The sequence below is a fragment of the Amblyomma mixtum genome, chromosome 7 (genome assembly GCF_055824585.1).
Source record: "Amblyomma mixtum isolate Tamu chromosome 7, ASM5582458v1, whole genome shotgun sequence".
Classification (NCBI taxonomy): Eukaryota; Metazoa; Arthropoda; class Arachnida; order Ixodida; family Ixodidae; genus Amblyomma; species Amblyomma mixtum.
The window spans coordinates 109,823,280-109,847,297 of NC_143018.1; the positions used below are offsets into that span (position 1 = coordinate 109,823,280).

At 46.8% G+C, this 24,018-nt stretch overlaps 2 protein-coding genes across 7 annotated transcripts in view; one reads left to right on the plus strand and one right to left on the minus strand.

The window, feature by feature from the left end:
- Window positions 1-555: 555 nt before the first annotated feature.
- On the minus strand, window positions 556-12,070 carry LOC149337187 (uncharacterized). 2 transcript variants are annotated; one of them, XM_089553378.1, is made up of 3 exons: window positions 11,508-12,070; window positions 7,666-9,071; window positions 556-7,144 (listed from the first exon to the last, which is right to left on the minus strand). In XM_089553378.1, the coding sequence occupies exons 1-2, from the start codon at window positions 11,730-11,732 to the stop codon at window positions 9,060-9,062; spliced, it is 237 nt and encodes a 78-aa protein (XP_089409504.1). In that variant the 5' UTR covers window positions 11,733-12,070; the 3' UTR covers window positions 556-7,144; window positions 7,666-9,059. The 2 variants fall into 2 exon arrangements, with proteins under 2 accessions (XP_089409504.1, XP_089409503.1); XM_089553377.1 differs by having other exon boundaries at window positions 560-7,144; window positions 11,508-12,062.
- A 25-nt stretch (window positions 12,071-12,095) lies between these two features.
- LOC149337188 (uncharacterized) overlaps window positions 12,096-24,018 on the plus strand; it is a 49,267-nt gene continuing 37,344 nt past the window's right edge. Inside the window, exons 1-2 of one of the 5 annotated variants that reach the window (XM_089553375.1) lie at window positions 12,096-12,766; window positions 23,115-23,286. In XM_089553375.1, the coding sequence (XP_089409501.1) occupies window positions 23,169-23,286 (118 nt within the window). In that variant the 5' untranslated portion in view covers window positions 12,096-12,766; window positions 23,115-23,168. Of the gene's footprint in view, window positions 12,767-23,114; window positions 23,287-24,018 lie in introns of those variants that run through there. The other 4 variants (XM_089553374.1, XM_089553373.1, XM_089553372.1 and 1 more) reach the window with 4 other exon arrangements.

The following is a 24,018-nucleotide window of genomic DNA, read 5'->3' on the forward strand; positions in this document are numbered from 1 at the left end:
GTGTGAACTAATCAAGAGCCCTCCACTGTAGCGCCCCTTGTAGCCCATGCGTCACTTCAGGACGTTCATCCCACGATTTACATTTTTCTTCTCATTTATGCGCCTTCGCGATTTCTGGCCAGTTTTGTTCATTCTTGCCCCTACCCTCCACAAAGTTTCTTGTAAGCTGTGAGGGTGAACTAAATAGGCATGCAAGCTTGTATTTGTAGTGAATGCAGGTGACCATTCTTTTATGCCTATCTAACAGAACATAATGCTTGACAAGTCAACCTTGATATAGGCCGGACCTCTTAGCCCAAACTTTTGGCAGAACCATGAAAAAAAGTTGCAGAATGTTTGCTACGTTCTTGTTGAATATTTCAGTTTATGAGATACTGTGCTCAAATAATCCATTTGTTACCGCACTGCCATTGTTTACGAGCTATGCCTGACCTGAATGTAGTGGGGATTTGATGGATTACCCTTGTTGGTTGGTTGGTTGGTTTATGGGGTTTAACGTCCCAAAGCGACTGAGGCTATGAGAGACGCCGTAGTGGAGGGCTCCGGAAATTTCGACCACCTGGGGTTCTTCAACGTGCACTGTCATCGCACAGTACACGGGCCTCTAGAATTTCCCCTCCAAAGAAATTCAACCGCCGCGGCCGGGATCGAACCCGCGTCTTTCGGGTCAGCAGCCGAGCACCATAACCACTGAGCCACCGCGGCGGCGGATTACCTTTGTAATCTAGAAATTTAGAACTTGTTTATGCAACTATGACATGCAAGCCAGCAAATCTTCAGTGTAACTTTTTCAGTACCTGAATGTAGAATACCAATTTCCTCTATTATTAAACTGCATCAGGGCAGCTATGCTTGTTTGTTGGTATGGTAGCTCCTGACAGTTCTAACCCTTCTCAGTGAAGTATGAACAGAGGGCGGTGGTAAGAACTGAAAATACTTTACAGTATTTTCATATCATATTAATATGTGCTAGAAGGGCACATGACTAAGAAAATGGGATTCTTTGGTACTTCTCCTTTGATGCATGAAAAAAAATGAGAAAATAATGTTGTGAGCGTTTGCAGCATAATGTTTTATGGCAGTAACAATCGTTCAGGGGCACGACTGTGAAAGCATGCTAATTTAATTTAATGTAATAATGATTTGCCTCTAGAAGCACCAAGAAATGCGACACTGGCCCAGTGCCCTAGAAAACCTGCTTCACGCACATGCCTTTGATGCTATACTACTTCTGCTGCAGATCTTTCATTGATTTCTGCAGATATAGGGTACTTACTTTAATTTTTAATATCATGAACCACAAAGGCAATGCCAGAAATTTAAGAACTTGCCTTCAATGTTGGTAGCCTTCAATCCTACAATACCACCATCTCTCTATGCCTTAACAAACCATTAAGTATGAACCACTTTATTATTGTCTTTTAACTGCACTCTGTGATGGACATCATATTTATATTGCTGCACAATCCACCTGCGCAGACTATAGAAATGTTTATTTCTTCGGCTGTGAAGGAGAGAGAGAGAAAACTTTATTGTCGGAAAAGAAGGGTTCCTGGACGCTTAGCAGAAGGGCCAGGTGGCCGTTAGCTGATAGCTGGCGGCGACCTCTTCGGCGCGCTCGATGGCTCCTGCCTGGACGGCGGGGTCCGAGCTGCGCAGCACTTCTTCCCAGGCGTCTGGTGAGGGAGGTTCTATAAGAGCTTCCGGAGGAAGATCCTCCGGGCAGTCCCATAGCATATGATCGAGGGTGGCAGTGCTACCGCAGTGTTTGCAGGTGGGGTCTATGAGATCGGGGTAGATGTGGGCGTAAATGTATGGGTTCGGGTAAGAATGGGTTTGAAGTCTTCTCCAAGCCACCTCTTGGTGTTTGGAGAGTGACTTGTGCGGGGGAGGATAGATTCTTCGAGAGAGTTTGTAGAATTGGGTAATTTCGTGGTACGAAATCACTGCCTCCATCTCGAGAGCCCACCGCTCGGCCGACAAAACCTCGAGCGTGTTGGTGGGCTGCTTCGTTCCCTGGGTTCCCTGAATGGGCAGGAGTCCATACCAGTTCTATTTCTCGTTGCAGTGTAATATTTGTGAGGATGTTTCTTGCAGTTAGGGATATTCTACCGCGCGAGAAGTTGCGTATGGCAGTCTTGGAATCACTGAGAATGATGTCAGCGTCAGTATTTGCTTTGGCCAAGGCTATGGCCGCTTCTTCTGCTTGATCCGCGTACTTGACCGTGACTGAGGCCGCAGAGATGCACTCACTTCTTCCTGCTATGAATTTGGATGCGCAGATAGCGAAGGCCCCTTGGCTGAAATTATAATCGGCTGCATCGGTGTATACTGCTCCAGGATGATTGAGGTACTTTCTATGCAGAGCCCGCGCTCTGGCTCGTCGTCTGCCATCGTGGAAGCCCGATAGCATATTTTTGGGGAGCGGTTTGATGACTAGTTTGTCGCGCACTCCTCGCAGTAGAGGGCCCGGTCGGTCAGACATGGGTTCAGCGTTTACGCCTATTCGATCTACAATCTCCCTTCCCGCTGTAGTGTTGGCCAGTCTTTGGATGTGCATCGCCTTGTGTGCAGTGATGAGTTCTTCTACAGTGTTGTGTATACCCAAGGATAAAAATCTGTCCGTGGGTGTGTTTCTAGGAAGCCCTAGACCAGCTTTATATGCCTGTCTGAGTAACCTGTTTAATCTGTCGATGTCCACCTTAAATAGTTTGAGGTATGGTAGAGAGTAGGTGAATCTGCTAATGACGAATGCATGTATAAGGCGACAGATGACGGCCTCCTTCATACCTCTCTTCTTAGCAGTGATTCCTCGAATGAGCCTGACTATCTGGTTGACCGTTGTTTCCAGACGGGTGATTGTAATGTTGCTCTTACGATTATTTTGAATGAACAGACCTAGTACTCGAATGGTTTCGACCTCCTTTATAGGGAGACCTTGAAGGTTGACCTCTATGGTGTTTTCTCTCTGTTTCTTATGTCTGATTAGAAGGAGTTCAGACTTGGGTTGAGAACATTTGAGTCCTATGCTACTCGCATGCTCCTGGACTACTTGTACTGCTTTCTGAAGAGTTTCTTCTATGTGAGCATCGGAGCCATTCGCCACCCATAGGGTAACGTCGTCCGCATAGAGTGTATGACGTAAGTCCTCTATGGTGTTTAGCTTGCTAGGCAGCGATATGAGTGATAGGTTGAAGAGAAAGGGTGACAGGACGGAGCCTTGCGGCGTGCCTCTATCTCCCAGTTCTATCCTATCCGACCTGATTCCCCCGATTAAGAGTTCTGCCGTTCTTCCCGATAGGAAAGAACTGACATACTTGTAGGTTCTGGCACCTACATTTATGCTCGAGAGGCCTCTTAGAATTGCTCCATGCGACACGTAGTCGAAGGCCTTTTCTAAGTCAAGTCCAAGAACGGCTTTGGTGCCGGTTTTATCCGGGGGATCTATGACGTCGTCATACAACTGGAGCATGACGTCTTGGGTTGATAGGTGGCTCCTGAAACCTACCATAGTACTGGGTAATAAGTCATTATCCTCAGCATAGCCTTGCAATCGGCTCAAGATCACATGCTCCATGAGTTTGGCTAAGCACGAGGTAAGGGATATGGGTCTGAGGTTGTCAATGCTGAGCTTCTTGTTGGGTTTAGGAATGAACGTTACTATCGCGTGTTTCCACGATTGAGGAAGTCCTCCTTTGCGCCAATATCCATTCATTAAATCGGTAACTGCCGAGAGAGATTTACGATCTAGATTTCGCAGCATCTTATTCGTGACTCCGTCCGGTCCCGCGGCTGATGTTGTGCGAAGGTGACAGATTGCAGCCCATGTCTCCGCGTCCGTTATGTCTCTGTCCAGCTCCTCGTTGGGAGCACCCATGTAGCGGTTAAGGGCGTCGCTTTTAGACGTGTTCAGGTATCTCTTTCGAAGTTCGTCTAGGAGCTCCGCATCTGTTCCGGTGAATCCGTGTATGATTTCGCTCATGTGAGATCTGGTAGTAGATTTTGTTTGAGTGGGATCTAAGAGGTGCCTTAAGAGGAGCCAGGCCCTTTTGTTGCCTAACTGACCATTTAGGCTGTCGCATATCTGGCCCCATTGTTGCCTAGATAAGTCAGATGTATATGCTTCGATCTGCCTCTGTAGTTTGGCTGCCTTTAGCTTAAGTGCCCTGTTGTGTTTTTGTTTTTGCCATCTATTGAGGATGCTTTTGTGCGCTTCCCAGAGATGTAGAAGCTTGGAGTCAGCCGTCGGCTGATCTTCCGTCGCTTCCACCTCCTTGGTCGTCTTGCGCACGTCATTTTTAAGCTGCTCTACCCAACTATCTAAGTTTTCGATGTTGGTGGGAGCGGTATCTTCTCTAAGTTTTCTAAAGTTATCCCAATCCGTGAGCATAGTGCTTGTTGGAATTGACTTGTGTGCGGACGTATGAAACGCGATTGTTATGATGCAATGATCGCCGCCTGCCGTATTTCTGGTGTTATGCCATTTGGCTTCAGTTATATTCTTGGCGAAGGTCAGGTCGGGTGTGCTATCCCTGCTGACGCTGTTGCCTAGCCGCGTGCAGGAGTGGGGATCATTAAGTAAAGTGAGGCCAAGATCGCGTGAAGTTTCCCATAGCTTCGTGCCTTTCTTGGTGGATTTAACATATCCCCATTCAGCATGGGGTGCGTTAAAGTCTCCGACTACGAGGAGTTGCGCTCCTTTAGTGAAGTGCATAGCCTTACGCAATAAATTTGGAACGGCTGGCCCTTTATCTTGAGGAGAGCTGTACACATTTAGTATGAAAAGATTTCTGTCTGCTCTATTGTGAGGAACAACCTCTATCAGAGTGTAATTAGCGGTTATGCCATCGAATTCATGCTGGATAGCCGTGATGTTTCTTTGTACTAGAATAGCGGTTAATTGTTCTTTTTTGGTGTCCGCGCCTTTCTGCATGAAGCTTTTGAATCCCGCTAATTTGGTTTTTCCTCTATTCTCCTGGAGTGCTATTATGTCCGGATTTTCTTCAGTATTCTGGATTAGAAGCTGCAGGCGATCCTTCTTGGGAAGGAAGTGCCTGCAGTTCCACTGCCATACGCTAATTCTCTGCGGGTGGGGGGCCATACTGCCCATGAATTGGTTGCATTCCGTGTGTAGTGATCCTGGCCGCTAGGTTGGCCATTTCTTTCTTAACTTCGTCGATGATAAAAGTTTTGAATTCTGCCAGTGTAGCCACGAATTTGGCATCTAGACGTTCTAGATCGGCCTTTCTGTCGGCCTCTACTTTGGCAAATCTGAGGTCCACTTTGTCGACTAAATCTGCTACCGTCGTTTCGGTTTTTTTCTTGGGAGGTGTGAGAGGAGTATCTGCCATCGAATTGGCCGGCCTTTTATGTCTAGATGCCACCTCCACGTCCATAGCCTTATCTCCTAGCTTATCGTCTTGCTTGGGAAGAGCAGGGATGTGTGTTTGATCACTGAGGGGCCTAATGGGGAAGGTGATTTGGGTTCAGGTGGAGTACTTGTGGTTGCAGACTGCTGTAGCACTGCCTTGTAGGATTTTGGTTGACTAGAAGGAGTTACGGCATGTTGGCCTATTAGCTTCCTCAGCTCGTCTATTTGGGACTGCAAGCACTGGTTATGCATTCGAAGCTCCCTCACCTGTTTCTGAAGGGTTTCTTTTTCGGGGTCTGTGTGCCAGGTCACACTCTTGGGTCCCGGGCTTTCGCTGCGGTCGCGATATCGGCTGCGGCTGGCGGATCTGCTGGCGCTTCTCGACGAGGCGTCGCTGCCTAAGGGAGGGAAGGATGACGATCCGCTGCGGTGGCATCCCCGGGTGGATGCCTGCTCCCGGATCTTGATTGCCTGTCGTCGGTTTGTTTTTGGCCCTCGCTGTTGTTGGCCCTCTTCATGTTGGCTTCTTTTACTTGCTTTTGAAAGCGGAACTTGCAGTTGCGGCTGCCAGTGAAGTGATGGCCCCTGCAGATTATGCAAGTGGAGTTGCACGTATGTTGTTCTCCCTGCTTGGGCTGAGCGTGATTGACTCCACATCTGCGGCAGAGTTCGCGGAATGGTTGTGGGCAGACGTCCATGCGGTGTCCAACCTTCCGACAGTTGAAGCAAGCTTCCACTCTGTCGTGGTATGGATAAACGATTTCATCGAACATCAGATATCTGATGGATCTTGGGAGCTGATTTCCGGCAAATATGATGAAGAAGTGCCTGGTCTGCCCCATTCTTCGCGCGTGTATTGTGTCCGTGTCGGGATTTCGGGCGCGAAGTTCCGCTAGGATCTCCTCGTCCGTTTCTCTCGAGTAAGTGTTGAAGACAATACCTCTGACAGAATCTTCTGCCTTTGGTACGTAGGACTTAACCTCAAACAGCTGGTCCGCTATCTGGAAAGATGTCAGGCGACTGTAAGCTTCGGCACGTTGCATGTTTGGCGTGCAGATGGTCAGAGTGTTGTTCGACGGATGTGCTCTGAAGCTATCATTCTGGACTGTCTCCGCTGGAGGCAGTTTTAACGCAGTACAGATGGCTTCGGCAATCTCCAATCCGGATGCCGTCTTCAGATCGAGTGGCGTTCGTGGTTGTACGACGATTATGTAGTCGTCTTGCGGGAGTTTTGGCAGCGGTTTGCCTCGAAATAGAGGCGGCGGACGCGGCTTGGGTGTAGCAGAGTTTCCATCCTTGGATGCCTTGCTGTGATCAGAGCGACGCCCCGGCCCGTCAGCGTCTGCTGCCGGCGTTCCGTTGGCGGCTTGCCTATTTTTCCTGTATTTCTTCTGCGCGGCGAGGGCGGCGGGGATCCATCCGTCATCCTGAAGTTCTGCCTCCATTACAGCTTCACCTTCTACGGCGTGGATCATCTTGCGTGACCGTACTCGTCACCGGCGTCGCCGTTAGGCCTAGCCAGCTCGGTCGATGCCGTGGTCGCAGCTATGCCTAGCTGTCAACACGGCGTCCGAAAAATGTTTCCGTCGATTATTCGGCAGAGAACCCACTTGCCTGGTAGCGAGAGGTATCCACGGAATCCGGATCGTGTTCCGCTTCGTCTGGTACCAGTCTTGGGTCAATGCGCTGTTTCGTTTCGCCGTGGTAGCGATAATTTACGGAGCCCATGCGAAGCGCGTCCGCATGGCTCGGAGTCGGAGTGACTACCTTCGGCTGTGAAAAGAAAAAAACCTGTGTGAGAGAGAAAGATATAGCCGCCATGTGTAGTGTTCAAGAAACCTAAAACCCAACAGTGTTGCAGATAAAATGTACAACTCTTTAACACTATTTAGGAGGGATGATTGGCATGAAAGTGTGCTCTTTGAAGCTCCTGTGATGCAGCCATGTGCTGCTTTGATAGCACCCACTCAAGTACCTTTTTCACTGGGCCCTGTGAGCCATTCATGCACATTCCTTTAATACTTGTCGCTGTACATTAAAAGTGTAAGCACATATTTCTAAGTGCAGATTCCTTCTAACTGCACGGAAGTCTGGCATAGTTCATGTTATTTTGTTGTAAGAATTCAAACAGCTTGTCTTATGGCATTACCAGCACTTTGCATCACTCATGCGGTGTTGAATAACGAACCGATTATTTTTTACTGTCTTGGCAGACGCAATGCAATATCCGACAGCCACATTTTCTAGGTGGAATTGACAGAACTAAAAGTAATGCATGCTTAATTTGCATTCACCTTCTGAAATGCAGTCATCAAATCTTGCTTGTCATCCCTGCTGGTGTCACGTGACGCATGTAGCCAGCGCCGCTCGGCTTGAGCCACATGAAAGTGGCACAGAAGCTGCTTTCCTTCAGGCCACGTTGCTTGCAAAGCAGCTTTCTCAGCTGCCGAATTGTCGGTCATAAATGCCTACAGTGCCTACAGAGTATAAGAAGCAATATTTTGTACCTTTGTTGCTGTAAATAAAAAACCGTAATATCCATTCTAAATAGTACGAAGTGTGTACATTGCTTTTCATTCGAGGGTTTCGCGTTGCGAAGTTTGAGACACAAAGGGCACAGAGACTTTCTGTAACAATTGAACTCGATTGTCCAGATACCGCTTCTCATGGTTTCGTTAAACAATATGCCTAAAATATTGCCACAGCAGTAAACTGGAAACAGTAAGATTTCTTATCCATTTTTGAATGCTGAAGCTTTTAAAAACGTTGCTTGAAAATGTGGGTCTAATATTTCATTTTGCCAGCAGAAAGAGTATGAAGTTTAGTGGTCATAGCTCATGCTTAAGACACCATTTCTTATGTCTTTGACTTCGGAGCATACAGCCATTCATCATATGTGCTGCAAAAATACTGGCTGAAGTAACTGGACTTTGAATGATGTAATGAATTGGCATTTTTAAAACTGAGCAACAATGACAACTAAGAGACACTAGTGTTCGTATGTGCTTTTATCCTTTCCTATCAAGCGATAAATAAAGCAGGCAAATATCGCAGAAGAAATGATAATGAATACACATAAACATTTCTATTCTTAGACCTTCATATAGTGCTTTCTTGATATGGACATGACCTTGATGCTCCAACTTTTCTTATGCAGTCTTCAGCACAATTATTGTACGAGTTATGCATATGGCTAAATGAGAACTTTATACATGTGACCAGTGGGAACAAAAGCATTGCAAATGTCGTTCTGCTCTTCCCTAACTAAAGATTTGATTTGATTTGATGTGAATACAACAGAAGAAGACATGAACAAAATACATGTCATGGGCCACTCTTGTTCATATCCACTGCTGTAATTATAATTTGTTGACTCATGAATGTTTTGATTAATATTTGTTGCTTACATGAGTACTAACAAAGCAGGTTGGGCAGCTCTGCTTCAGAAGACCAAATGCAGCTTTGTAGCTCTCACTGCTCTGAGAACTATGTAGCAGTACAGCAAGAGGCATTGCCCCAACTGCAGTTGCTGCAAGAACCACCGTGAGACTGCTTTGTGACTCATCACATGAGGCTGTGGAGTCTAGGAATATTATCTCCTTAGCAGCACTCAGTCCTTGCGTCCTCTTCATGACCTGCGTCACCACGAGGACTGTCCAGCAAGTACCATCCTCTGACCTTGTGGTTCTCACATCAGCCCCTGCAAAAAGCAATACAGGGCTCCTACTTATAGCGGCATTAAGCAGAGACGAGAAGGAAAATGAGGGGCTTGTTAAGATATACATTTGAAAGTAGCAAGCAGTACAAGCAAAACGGTAATTTAAAAACAAAATTTCATTTTGTCATTCATTAAAGTAGGAGCAGCGGAATCATTTTTTAGACATCAGATATTTCAGCACAAGGTAGGAGAAAACGCAGCTAGATACCACCAATGGAATCCGAATGTAAGATCTCCACGTGTTGCAAATGGTGCTCAACCAACCGAGCTATGGCAGTAATACTATCAAGAGTATCTGTGCTAGCATGCACCTGGTGTGTTTAACCCCTTTATGCTGCCTACAAGAGTGCCAGACCAGAGACCTTCTTTATGGCTTTTAGCATGCAAGTGAAGGGAAATGATCGGTACAATAATACGTACATAAGAAAAAAGCAAATGATCACTGAATCCCAAGAAAGCATAAGGGAATGTTGCTCTATTTATTCTTTCAATGTTGTTAACTGTAGTGATTGGTTTGGTTTGGTTTTATGGGGTTTAACGCCCCAAAGCGACTAAGGCTATGAGAGACGCCGTAGTGGAGGGCTCCGGAAATTTCGACCACCTGGGGTTCTTTTACGTGCACTGACATCGCACAGTACACGGGCCTCTAGAATTTCTCCTCCAAAGAAATTCAGCCGCCGCGGCCGGGATCGAACCCGCGTCTTTCGGGTCAGCAGCTGAGCACCATAACCACTGGGCCACAGCAGCGGCTGTTAACTGTAGTGAGAAATCAGTGACAGTGTAATTACTTTTTTGGGTGCAGGATAACTGCATAACACAACGTGACAGAATGCACAAGGAAAGACAACCACATACTGCCGATGGGGTCCAATTAAGTGAGTTGCACTTACTTACTCATGTCTGTAATGCTATGCTTGGGGCTAAGGAGGCGGCAAATGTATCACTGGGCACAGTATTGTCGTGATGTATGGATACTGAATCTCGATATTACAGATAATGAAAAGCAGACACTGTAGCATAGTCACAGTTTGACTTTGTACGAGGTATTCATCATGGATGCGATTTTTGTTGTTAAGCACTCGGCTTTAGTAATGCAGGCGAGAGAAGGTTGCTATAAGCTGATTTAGACATACGAGTGGCTTCTCATCGTGCTCTATTTTGACCGAAAAGATGCCCACTGTGGCTTGAACGAATATACTCTAAAGCCTCAGGTGGTCCCTCTAAGGGAAAGGAAAACAGCTAGCCGAGAGGTTATCCCTGCTGATAGCATAACGTGCTGAAAATTTTGGTGATAATTCTTGTGATTTATGAAGTACCTAGATAACAAAATAAAAGTAACTGCACACACAAATGTGTGAGAATGCGAATAGTGAAACACCCAGAAAACCTTTGCAGTTCAGTGCTTTCAAAAAGTCACAAGAATTTCAAAGAAAGAAAACAAATTACACTGCTCAGACATATTTCAACTTGCCCTTGTCAAGATAACATGATGCATTCTCTGAAAGCTTGCTGACAGGGTCCACTGCACTGCCGTAATGTCGATCCCGCCACATCCTGTAGTAAACAGTGCCAGGACATGGATTTACGGCACCACTGGCAAGCTTCTCGGCTGCATCATCTTCAGTTTCTAGCTTCTGCTCGTGCATCGTTGTGGCCTGTGCTGGTGTGAGGTGTTCGTGGGAATAGCTATGGAACACATCTCGAGTGTCAGCTGTGGTGCGCAGAAGACGCAATGCATCATCACAGTTAAGTGCATAATTGTGGTCATCCCTGACCTTCACTTCACGATGGCACGCAACGGCGTAGCCCTCTTCAGGAATGGGTCCCGCTTCCTGGTGTCCCTAGTGAAGTTCTTTATTTTGACGTCCATTAAGGCTGTACAGTTGGTGGCCGTTTGGCCAGTAACCTTATTTCTGTTGGAATGCTGGCATTTCCATTTCTTGTGGAATGCGATCCTAGTAAAAAACAAATGCCATTGATTTTTCTTCTAAGTATAAAACTCATCTTTTTGCTTTAGTCTGTTTTATATTAGAGAGACACTAGTAACAATAATGTAATTATTGCGTAATTTTCTGCAGGACAAAACTGGCATGCGGTGAAGCCAGCCTAGCAAAAAGCTGAAAATTGGAACCTGCCACAGTCCACAATTACGTAATTCTTCCATGACAGGCAGCAGAAATTGCACAGAGCACCCTGATGCGCACGAATAACTCGGCTACGTCAAGCAAGATATGTCGGCTCCAGCGCAGAGTGCGCTAAAGATTACGAATTGGTATATTTATCTCCTTATTTACGTGCTTCCACAGGTGGTCTCGACCCGCACCGGGGACAGACAAGTATATCAGGCAATGTCGACAGCTCAGTTCTTCAAATAATACATCAAGTGCACTGGTTCATAAAATGCAAAATTTTCCATACCTTTTTAGGCTTTGCAACTTCCCAGTCAACGATCCACGATGTTCTTGTCGCAACACCGTAGCTGGTGAGCCACTCGTACGCGTCTCCGTTGGTGTTCAGAGCCACTCGAAAACAACTCACGTGCTCGACGCAGTTCTCACTGTCCAATATTCGCCAGCGACCAGCACACGCACGACGCCCAGTTGGTGACCGCACACCGAACTGCTGCTGCCGCCAGCGGTGCATGCGATAATTCGCGAAATAACCCTTCGCAAGCGTTTGGGAGACAACACACCGCGCCGAACGTAACACACGTTCACAACTGCGCGCGCGTGAATACCGCTACGATTGTAGTTTTGTTTGCAGTCTAATCTCGGTTAGGTCACGTGTTACGCTTTATGTTATTTGTTGATACAGGGACTTCAAGCGTTGTTTACTGCCTTAGCGCACAAAAGCCGGTGATTGTTCTCATTAAGTTCAAAATAGGCCCATGATGAGGACTTCAGCTGTGTGCACTAAGCGCGAGACGCGCAAGCGTGGCACGTGGTATGCCTTGTTTGTTGTCGCACGTGACCTAACCTAGAAAAACTGCGAAAAAAAAAAAACACATCTACAAGTAGCGATAACAACAAATAGTGGAGAAGGCGGGAGCTGCAGCATGAAGCATCGACAGCCGACAGGGGCACTAACTTGGCACCAAGCGCGATATATAAATTTCATCATTGCATATTCTTCTTTCCTAGAAAAATATTTGAAGTCAATAGCTCCTTCATGAAAAACCAAACACTGCAGTCGACTTTCGCATACTGAGAAACCGTTGTCACAGGCCAGTTCGCGACTGCGGCACAGCATCAACTGCTCAGTGCCCCTAGCGACCGTAGTGCCCCTGTCGGCAGTCGATGTTTCTGTCTTCACGCCGCCTTTGCGCCGCAGCTGGCCGCAGCTAACAGTTGTTCTACTACACCCAGATGTATTTCAGCGCAGAACGCGCGCGCGCGCAATGTCAACTCTTGTGGCGTTGATCATGGTCGCTTGGTAGCGTGCTCTTCTTGGCGTTGGTGACGACCGTTTTATGTGCGATCGTGGTCTGTTGCCTCCCGTAGTGGCGGTGCATTTGCAAACGCAGGCAAGGGCTCACAACGGGAACTGTCGCAAACACCTCCGGCGGAAGCAGCATTTCAGTGTGCGGTCTCGCGCCGTGTCCGCCACCGCCTCGATCAGTGCTGCTCATTGCCTCTCGCTACTTTTCGGACGACTCCGACCCCTGCGACAAACGCAAGGTAGGTCTGCGGGAGGACAGGCGCAAGGGAACGCTTGCATTCTGGTCATGATGTGGTTACGTATGTGCATGGTGTGTGTCGGGTTCAGGTGGGACGCCTTCTCATGTTGGTCTGTTGGTAGTTGCTGGTGTCAGCGGCGGATCTCATGCTTGGGGTATAACTGGCATGTAACTTCAGTGAGATTACTACTTTGGAGCCGGCTGTGTTTCTGTCTCATTGAGCAGCTCTAATGTGCCCGGATAAACAGAGTTGACATCTCGTGCTGGCATCCGAAGGTGTTAAATTGGTGAAATTGGTTTTCGAGGAAAGGAAATGGCGCAGTATCTGTCACACATATCTCGGCGGACACCTGAACCGCGCCGTAAGGGAAGGAAGGAAGGCGGGAGTGAAAGAAGAAAGAGATGAAGAGGTGCCGTAGTGGAGGTCTCCGGAATAATCGACCACCTGGGGATCTTTAACGTGTTCCGAAGTGTATCGCCAAATGTCGCTCTAGGACTGAGAGAAGGGGCTTCTAAAAAAGGGAAATACAATGGTGTGGTTCCTGTAACGGCATCGTAGGCATGGTGGGAAGAAACTAAGTTCTACAAAGGGGGTTATAAGTGTCCACCGCTGGGGCTGGTTGTGTTCCCAAGCCCATTTTTCTTTATAGCTTTGTTAGTGCAATCACGTGGGGCACCTAACATTCTTTGATTCAGAGTGAAGTAGAAGAACTCCCAAATGTCAATGGTGTGTGCAGTCCACGAACTCTTGCACAAATTCAGTTTTATGTTGAGCAATCCCAGTTGTTTTTTTTTAACTGGCATGACAGGAGAGTGCTGATTTGACTTTTCCGGGTGTTTGTTTTCTTGAGATGGTAGTCTTAAACAGCAGTTGAATTTATTTATTTGCATAAAAAAAAAAACATGCAGGCACAAATCCCTTCCATTTTTTTGTGGCTTATCTCAGGGCTTCAAGATTTTGCTTTGCAAACGTTACATTGACTTAAAGGGACAGTGAGGAGAGCTCTATTAATATTTTTTTTAAAGCAAAAGCCGATAGTTTGGCATTTCATGGCTTTGTTGCCACTTGGCCGGCAGCGAAAGATGCATTTATTTCTAAGAAATTTGGATTCGAAGTTGAAAAAGTTTTTCCTGCCGTTCTGATTCAAACTTGGGATTCTCTTATGACGACACAGGACTAAGTGACGTGAAACATGACGTGCATATGACGCAACGCAGACTCAGTGATTTCTGGCAGCCAGCAGTGCGGTCTAGCAGCAGCCGAAAAGAAAGCTACCGCCGGCCGCACGTTGAAGGCATCTATCGGCTACTGCGGCCGTCGCTACCGTCGCTTTGTTTACGTTTGCACCGGCGTTTTGCCAGCATTACGATGGACCCCGTTCTCGAAGTCGTCAACGAAGTTCTCGCAAATAGACCCCTTTAGCATACCGTGTACCTTGTTACCGTTAGCGGAATACCAGGAGCCCGCCTACCGCCGGTGAGCAGGCACTGGTTGGTCCCGATGCTACAGGCGCGCGCGTAGCTGCCGGTACGTGGCGCCATCTGGCGACGTCAAGGAGATTTGCGCATGCATTGGCTGCGCCTCAGTGATTCGTGGCTTCTCGTGTCTAGTGTTGCTAGAACCATTGGTTCTAGCAACACTGTTTTGTCCTATGACGTCATCACGCTTGTATTTGTGAGTTTGGCCTGTGGCGGCGATACCTGTATTTTGGTTCTTGCTCTTTTCTATGTTACAAGAGCTTTGTTTTCAGTATGAGTGGCGTTTTTGTAATCAGGAGCTGGTATTCTGTCAGTACAAGCCAACTTCAATTTCTCCTCAGTGTCCCTTTAAAGTTTGCATCGAAGAGGTCTTCTGGCATTGCCAAGTCTCCTTTTTTGACAGGTTTTGATTGCTGTCATGCTGTGTTGCTTGAAGTGGCCAACCACCTGAAAAGCCTTCGATTCTGTCTCACATCCCAAGTTACAAATGAAGCTAAAAAACCTGTTAAAAAACATCACGCAGTGGCTTAATTCTTACCTTTCCGAACGTTACCAATACGTCAAACTTGGTAGGTCCACATTAGATCTGGCGGCTGTCCTATCAGGAGTCCCACAAGGATCTGTGCTGGGCCCATTACTTTTCCTTATTTATCTCAATGACCTGTCATTTAAATCTCCTCTGTGCTGCTGTTTCTTTGCATATGATTGTGTTGCCTACCTTAGTATCGAAACAGTTGATGATCAAAAGGTGTTGAACGATTGTCTTACGGCTGTCCCTGACTGGTGTCGAAAGTGGGACATAAGCTTGAATACGTCTCAGTGCGCCCGCATGACTATATCGCACAAAAAAAATCCACTCGCCTTCAGGTACAAGATTAACAATAACGAAATTACATCTGTTAGCATATATGAATATTTAGGACATATGCTAGAACAAAATCTAAGTTTGAACGCTCTCATTAAGAAGGTAGTGTCAGGCGCCACTCAAAGGCTTTGGACGCTAAGACATAAATTAAAACTCTGCACGTCAAAGACAAAACTAGTTGCTTACACAGCCCTTATACGGCCACTACTCGAGTATACCGACATCGTCTGGGACCTGCATACTAAAACAAAAATCAACCATATTTAGGGTTAACTGGAGAGACATGGGAGAGGTCTTTGCCCTGCAGTGGGTGTAGTCAGGCTGATGATGATGATGATTTAGGGAGTGCAACATAAAGCTCTACAATTTATCCATAATGCCTACGGTAGGCACATCTCAGTGAGCAGTCTTACGCTACTGGGCCTTCTACAGCTCCAGCAGATTTGCAAAACGCAGTGCCTAAAACTACTGTACAATATCACTAATAGCAACGCCAGACTGGATCTTAATGATTACATGCAGTATAATACTACAAGACCTACCCGAGGAAAACATACTGAAACACTTTTAATGCCTCAATGTAAAACAAATTCATATTGCTGCTCTTTTTTTCCGTGATCCATCCTTGAATGGAACAGACTGCCTCCCGACGTTACCGAATCCGAATCAGTTGAAACATTTTTGCTTGATTTGCATTCCTGCTTGTGATAGTAGTGTATGTAATGTTCTCTTCTCGTGTGAATCATCGGCGGTGGTTCCTTGGGTGGTATTCTGCCGGTGTCGCCTTTTGCGACATGTCGCATATGGGCGGGGCCTAAAAAAGTGCTTACAGATGCTCGAGGAAACGGAAAAAGCCGCCGGCACTTTCGTCTGCGGTGCATTCATTCACTCCGAGAAGCGACAATTTACCATTGCTGATTCACTAGCAGCAGTAGTTTCGTATCTTTTATAGCAAGAATATTTGCCATCACATAACGTCTAATGTTCAAAAAAACATTTGCAAATTTAATATAAACTCGCTTTACTTCATTTAAGTCTATAAAACACCGCGAAAAAGCTCCAAATCTATTTTTCTTTCGTTCCGTTCGTTCCGTTCTTTCGGTCGGCTGCGTTTCGGGCAGTTGCAGACGGTAGCAGTGTAGCTGGAGGTCCCATTAGGCTTGCGCGCTCCAGAATCGAGAGCGTATCTAAAAAACTAGGTTGAATTGCAGCTTAAACTTTATTGACGAAGCAAGGTAAGTCATAGCGAAAAGTAACAACACCAGTAGTTGCCGGTAAACATGCCGACCGGAATCGCAAGGACTGCTGAATTGGCTGAAGCGGGCGGCTCTCGCTTGAAAGGACGTCGCCATGTTTTCACGCCAAGGACGCAAAAGCCGCAACTGCCGATTGCGTTCGTACGCTAACGGTAGCCCGTCGCCCGCGTGAATCGCTTCAGCGCATTCCGTTGTTCGACTAAGCGTAGTAAATTGGGGCGACGTCACGATGACCTGGCAGGAAGGCGGGTCCGTGTCACGCCGCCGTCACCGTGGCTCGAGCCAATCAGCGAAGAGCGAATGCGACATGTCGCAAAAGGCGACACCGGGAGAATACCACCCCTTATCTTCTCTGGCAATTGCACAGCAGTTTTGTAAACGATGCACAGGCCTCGGGTTTGATGTACCTTGTTGTATCTTTTCTTCTGTTTATTTTTCTGTCATAACCCAATGTACACCACATGCGTGCCTGATTGTTTGCTAATGCACTTCACTCTGCCCATTCCTGCTTTGGCCGCTAAAAGGCGGCTGACAGTATTGTTAAATAAAAAAAAATGGTAGCTTTGCCACCCTCTTGCTGCCCTCCTACTAAATCTTGAAGAACTATGAGACACTGTTTCTTTGCTGATGGCATGGTTGTAGTTCCCCCACTTGAGTTTCAGTCGTGCTTCTGAGATGGAAGCTGCCTTTTATGGCCTTTCTCGGTCCTCTCTTCAGTGCACGGTGTAAGAATAATTTAGGTGTTGACACTGACCGCCCGCCGCGGCGATGAACGCGCACAGATCTTGTTCACCCTCTAGTACAGCGCCAACCGCAGCGGCGCGGAGGCGCTGCGGAGCAGGGCCCATTCGCTTGTGGAGCGGCGGAAGCGGCTGAGCGGCGTGCCTCTCTTTTGGTGCCGGCTGTGTTTTTCAGTGTTTTCTGTTCCAAATTGGACGCAGGGCAAGTTGCGGACTGCATTCTATACTATGTCACCGGTTTTTTGTGCAAAAAATGCGAAAAGTAACCAGTTGCTCTACTTGCTTATCGGCCTTCAGTGTAAAAAATAACTCTTTTGCTGAAGCAGCTCTTACAAATGTGAAGAACAGAGGAGGTCTTACTCATCCTAACTTGAACATATTTTATCTTCTGAAGCAAACAGAGCGGCTTTTTGTTGAATACGCAGACTGCCACATGGTGTACTGGGACACCATAGACGGGGTGTTACATACACGATGACTTTCCCATGTACTGATCACAAGGAAGAAGTAATCGGACATCTTCTCCACTGTTACGTCAGCATCAGTATGAGGCAGCATTGCGGGCACACGAATGCAATCATGACGAAGCAGTCTCAAGAAAAGAAGAACCTGGCCAAACTGTGTTCAACCTAGATGGTAGAGGTTCCATTACTCAGTGCATCGTCCAAATAGCAGGTTGGAGTGATCAAGATTTCTGTCGTGGTCTTGCCTCTAGACTACACAAAAGTAGCCTAGCGAGTTGCGATTAATTTTGTTTTGTGCATAATCTAGTGAAAATACACGATCATATCTCTCATAAGGGACATACTTGTAGTAATAACTTTGTTCCACAGAATGGCTATTCAGGCTTAATTGAATAAAAAATGCCAATTATGTGTTTAACTTCCGGAAGTAATGCATAGGTATTAATGGATGCCGCATTGGAGAGCTCCAAATTTAGCAACACCTTTTGTGTTTTGCGGCCGCCGCAACCGCCATTGAACCCTAGTTCTCCGGCTCAGTAGTCGAGCTTCCTCCTTATTAAGGTACCCTCGAGTTTAAAATTCTGGAGGTCATGAGATAAGCGAGCGAATTAATTGAAGCTACTAATGGCGGTCTGGACTCTCTGTATTTACGTGCAGGAAGCCACTTTTTGAAGAAGCATATGCAGAGACACACTAGATGCGACATGCCGTGGCAGCGGAGCATTTAATTTCCTTCGGTGATCTCGTGGCCATTTCCCACCTGCTGTAAAATTTGGTGCCACAAAACATGGTGGTATGATAGGCAGAAGACAGGCCGGTAATATTTATAACAAATATACAGCTGCATAATTTGCAGTACCCTAGAACGCTCGATGGAGATTTTCGTGGTCCAATATTATAGAGATCAACAACGCGCTGGAATTATTCTCAACTGACGGCCGCCAATCCCAGTTCAGGGTCGCGTAAATATTTTACTTCTGCGCGTGCACTCCAGTCTTTCCTTTGGGGAGACAGCACAGCTCAGCATCGGCGGTGTTGTTGTAAAAGATGAGCTTGGCAAGAGTAATGCCAGGGGTAATTTCCGCTAAATATTTTCGCGTCACGTAGCTAAACGTGCGCTGCACTAGCCATTAAAACGTCATAAATGCATACTTGGTTTCCTTTCGGTCCCTGTGCTCATTCGTACCCACGACAAGAGCGCGGGTTCTATTCCTGGCTGTGGAAGCAATCTATCGAGCAGAATGCAAAAACGGCATTGAGGTTTCTCTGCACATTAAAAAATCGCAATTGGGCGGAGTTAAGCATGTTCTCTAAACGGCGGGCATCATGTCACAGCGTCAGCGCATTACGCTGCTCAGGCAATGTCTGAATGTACGTGCAGGCTATTTGGCCCAAATGTGGGGGCGTGCGCGTTGCGGCCGACCGTTTATATTTAAGAGTCAGTATAGTTAACTATGCTCTCAGCATTCTTGTGGATGAATTAAAAAAACTTTTGCAATGAATGCATTTCGATAACGGACCTGGAAGGATCGCACGGTCACTTCCTCGCTGCTGTTTCACCGATTCATGCAGTCCCATGTGGTAAAACACAAAGTAGCCTAAAATTATTCAGTGTTGGCAGCAATTTCAATCCGCCTGCGCCTCGCTGAACTTAACAAAGCGCACATACAGGCCGTGGCACCGAACGGTTGCGCAGCACCTGCATTACGGCCGCCGCCACTCGTCGACCAGACAGGACCCCATCGCCTGGCACCATCTGTCCGCATTCGAGAGAAGCTCAAGGAGGAGCGAACACAATCTGGTTGCGCCGCCGGGCGCAGTGTCAGCACCTAAATATGTTCTTGCACCGTGGTTCAGTGCCTTTGTCTGACTTCTGCTTCAGCATTGGCCAATGTGGTGCCATGCATTAGGATGGCTAATGCAGCTCAACATTTCCAAGTGTAAGTACATGCATGTAACACGCAAGCGCACCAATGTCAACTACGCATATTCACTGAACTCAACCACCCTTTCCAAAGTTCTTTCTTACCGGTATCTAGGAATTCATATCACCAACAACCTCACGTGGTCCGAGCACATTATGAAACTGGCAGCTGATGCTTCGAAATCACTCGGGTTTATCAGACGGCACCTTGGTTCTTCCCCACCTTCTATCCGAAAACTAGCCTACAATACTTTCGTCCACACTAAACTAGAATATGCCTCCCCTATTCCGAACCCACACCGAGCCTACTTAATCGACACCCTAGAAGCTATTCAAAACCGTGCAGCCCGCTTTATTTCATCCGACTATCACACTCACTCTAGCGTTACAAATATAAAATTGTCTCTCGACATACAGCCTCTGGTGCACAGGCGTAAAATTGCCCGTTTGTCTTTGTTCCACAAGCTTTACTATTGTTTTCCATCACTTCGGGACTCCATTTTGCTTCCGCCGCTCATAACTTCGCGACGTCTCTTCAACTCCATGAGCATTCTGTGCATGCACGGCTCCACTAACGCATTTAACAAGTCTTTTCTACCTGTTGCCATCGAAGAATGGAATTCATTACCCGAGTTCATTGTCATCGAGCGTGATCCGCGTAAGTTCCGCCAATTGGCCACTTTCTGTGGTGGGTTCATGCACATTTTTTCTTTATATCCTGCCAGTATATGTCTATGGCACTGATTGTGTCCTGGTGTATTATTGTGATGTAACGCCCCCCCCCCCCCTCCCCCACCCCTTAGGTAATGCCCCACCACCCAGGGGTCTGTAAGGGTCAATAAATGATGATGATGGCTACCCCGACCTAGCATAGGCTATCTGCAGGCAGAGCCAGTGAGGTGTGTGTAAAGGATGTGAAAATGATACCAAATGTGAAGGCATACAAAGAACACATAAGTGAGCAACGGGTGTTGCTCAGCATACATCTTCGGCTTTTGTTCCATTTTTCATTCTTTTCACGGTGCACCAACAAGCCCTAATCCAACTTCACATGGTTGTGCGTGTAAACAGCTTCTCATTGCTGCACTGCGCCTTTATGGATTGGCACCCTTAGTCATTTGAGGTGTGGCCACTCTTGCCATTAGTGCTGTGACTTGAAAAATGCTTTGCATGCTCGTGTGGTATACGTACAAGAGAGTTCAGGGGTACTGAATGGGCTGTTGATATTGTGATGAGTTTCACATTATTAGAAAAGGCCTTTTCTACTAACTTTAATATAAAGAGACCTAGTTTTTAGAAACATTATCTAAAACTTATGTACACTTTGGTGGGCTAGCTGGGGCAATGGTTAAGACAAAGAATCTCATAAGTCGGATTTATAGAATCTTTAGGTCACAACATTTTCTGATCACTGATCTAATTGCAGAGGTTTGTTATATAGACAAATATAGACAGCCAGCGCATTGCCTTTAATGCGGTATCGTTAAGGATCAAATTCAACGAAAAAGTATCATCCTGTCGGCATCGTGCAGCAAAACTCCAATGTGATGTCATAGGTGGTTCTGTGGAATAGTAGTGACTAAGCATGGCATGCAATGTGAATTGAAGGTCGCCGCATGTCTCAAATGATGCTACTTTGTATAGTAAGTTATTTTCACTGAAAGAAAAGTTTAGAGACTTTTAGTCGGGATTCCAACCTGCGAACCTTGGGTTGCGAGTCGGACACGCTACCTCCCGGGCATGTAGGCACGTTCACTTGGTATCCATGTCATGGCAATCTATGTGTGGCACATGGTGTTAGCTGAGCTATGGGCTATGAGCTATGGGCAAAGCATACTAATTGTAGTTGATAGTTGACACCAGGTAATTAGTGACGTATGTGCCATGTGACGTTATGTGTCACGTGATTGTGCTAGTTAGGTTGATTAGTGCACATGACGTTCTGTGAAGAGTCTGCTGAAGGGACTCATTAACGCTATCACGCCATACCCTTTAAGCAGCGCTTAACTGTCCCCCTAATTTGTTTCCCTCATGGGGCAAGTTGTCAAGCATCTAAGGCAGAAAGCTGGGCTAGTTGGTGTTTAGACAGCTGATATCTTTTGACGTGGTCTTCTGAGAATAAAGTCAATTGATGTCTAGTGTTTATGTTATCTTCTCTCCCTTCGTCCCTGTTGTTTAGCACTAGTCTTACGCCTTCTGTCGAGCATCTGGGAGAAGAAACAGGGGTATTTGTATATAAAATACACTTTATCAGTGTAATACCCCTGTCACAGTTGCCAATAAGAGATCGGAAGCGGCCAGAGTGGGTGAGAGAACAAACGCAGGTTAATGACATCCTAGTTGAAATCAAGAGGAAGAAGTGGGCTTGGGCAGGCAATGTAATGCGAAGGCAAGATAACCGCTGGTCCTTCAGGGTAATGGAGTGGATTCCAAGAGAAGGCAAGCGTAGCAGGGGGCGGCAGAAAGTCAGGTGGGCAGATGAGGTTAAGAAGTTTGCAGGGATACAGTGGCCGCAGCTGGCAAAGGACAGGGTTAATTGGAGAGACATGGGAGAGGCCTTTGCCCTGCAGTGGGCGCAGTCAGGCTGATGATGCGTGTGTCCGTGTTGCCCTCGAGCGCATGCCAAACGAGCGCTGAGTGTGTGTGTTCGGGTGTGCGGACCGCAGTCACTGCATGTCGCATAATAGTTCGAACTAGCGAGTGGTTCGGCAAGCGGGAGTTTGATTTGCGGCTAGCAGTAGAGGAGAGATGCTGGCTGCGGGAGAGCGCAGCACCCATGAAAAGGACACCTGATCCTCCTGCTATTCCAGAGGTGCGTATGGGGTTCTGATGGGAAGGAAGGCGTATGGGGTTCTGATGGGAAGGGAGGCTGTGTGAGTGGCGGCAACCAAAGGCTCGTCGGGAAGAGAAGACGTGGAGAGCAGGAGTCGGCGAAGCTTTGGAAGGAGACACAAGGGCAGTCAGGTGCTGAGATAAGAGGCCTCACCCTGGTAGTGGAGAAGTTGAGACCGCACTATACATAGGTGCAAATAAAATAAATTCCATAATATGTAATCTGTAATTTTTTAATGGTCTGCCTTCGTCGGCATGAGTGAGGAATGGTTGAAGAGCAGAGATATAAGAACCGGATTCCACTTTCCATCTCACAGATTCGGTCCTTTCATGTGTGTGCTTTTGTGCATCGTCCTCGCCCCTTGGTTGTCTCCTTCAGTGCTGGAGTGTTTTCAAGATTGCACTCCTAGCTTAGCTGTGCTTAGCTGTGTGCACTGTTTTTTTGTTTGTTGGGAAACATTGCGCTGATGTCCTCCTCTTTTTTTTTTAAATGAGTGGTTTATTATAGTCATTGTGGGAGTTTCCCAATACTTCCAGGCTGTCCATATTTCCTGGCAAAGTCCTCGTTTATCTCTACACTCTCAGACAAGCTCATGTTTTGGGCAGTTTGTCAAGCTGAGCCCATTTCCAGTGCCCTACTATGGTCACTTTTGAAGAGTAGTTGGATTACGCACTAATGAGAAAGTAGTTATGTGTTCATTAAAAAAAACCTCGTCTTTGTCTTTTATTGAAAGGAAGGGGTCATCGCAGTTAACACTTTTCTGTTAAATTTTATTTTCTGTGCTTCAGGAGCATCGGAGCAAATACCAAGCATAGTAGCAGACCAAGGCTCGTGGTCAGAGCATGCAGATCGAGACTGGCATCCAGTCCGACTTGGTGAGGACGTCCCAGAGCACGCAGACCTTCTCCTCTCGGACACGGAGCGTAGGCACAAACACAAAGCCACTTCCAGGGGAGGAGGGTATGTGTTGCCGTACTCTTCACTTATAGTGTGAAGCATTGCTTTGGCTGCAAGGGTGAATGAAGCCAGTGACGGGAGAGACCCGCCACTGGTTTCTTTGCTGCGTCTACAATCTAGATGTTGTGCTCCTGTAGCACAAAGCAAGGCATGCGTTTCATATTCATGGTATTTTTCTGGTGCTCAATGCCACTGCAGTTGCCTGGGTCAGACATGAAGGAACAGTCTTAGTGATCAATCATTTTGCTTGGTTCTAGAAATTGCGGAAACCTTGTTTCAATCGGAATCTTCTTTTCTTAGCGGAAACCAACTAGTTGAGCTCATCACTTTTACCGCTGCGGTCTTCCTAGTAGTCAGAAAAAAACTGCGCTCTGTGCAGTTTCTTGGATGTTTGCTTTGAAAAAGGGACCAGAATAGCCCACTGGAATCTTGTCCGTGATAAAAGAAGTGAACATACAGTAGAATCTCAGTGATATGAATCTTGGGGTCGCAGAAAAATTCATGTAATCCGAAATGAAATCCTTCTGCAGAAGTAGGGGAAATGCATTCACGCAAATCTGTTCATGTCTGACACTGTTTATTTACGGCCACACGGCCATAGCTCACTACTCGTGGTATGTACAGCATGACACGTTTGCGACATCAGCAACCTGCAGGCTGTCCGCCGCCGCTGACTGATCCCTCTGTGTACAGCGTGACTAGCGATTGCGGAGTTGGCTATGTCCAGGCCACGCT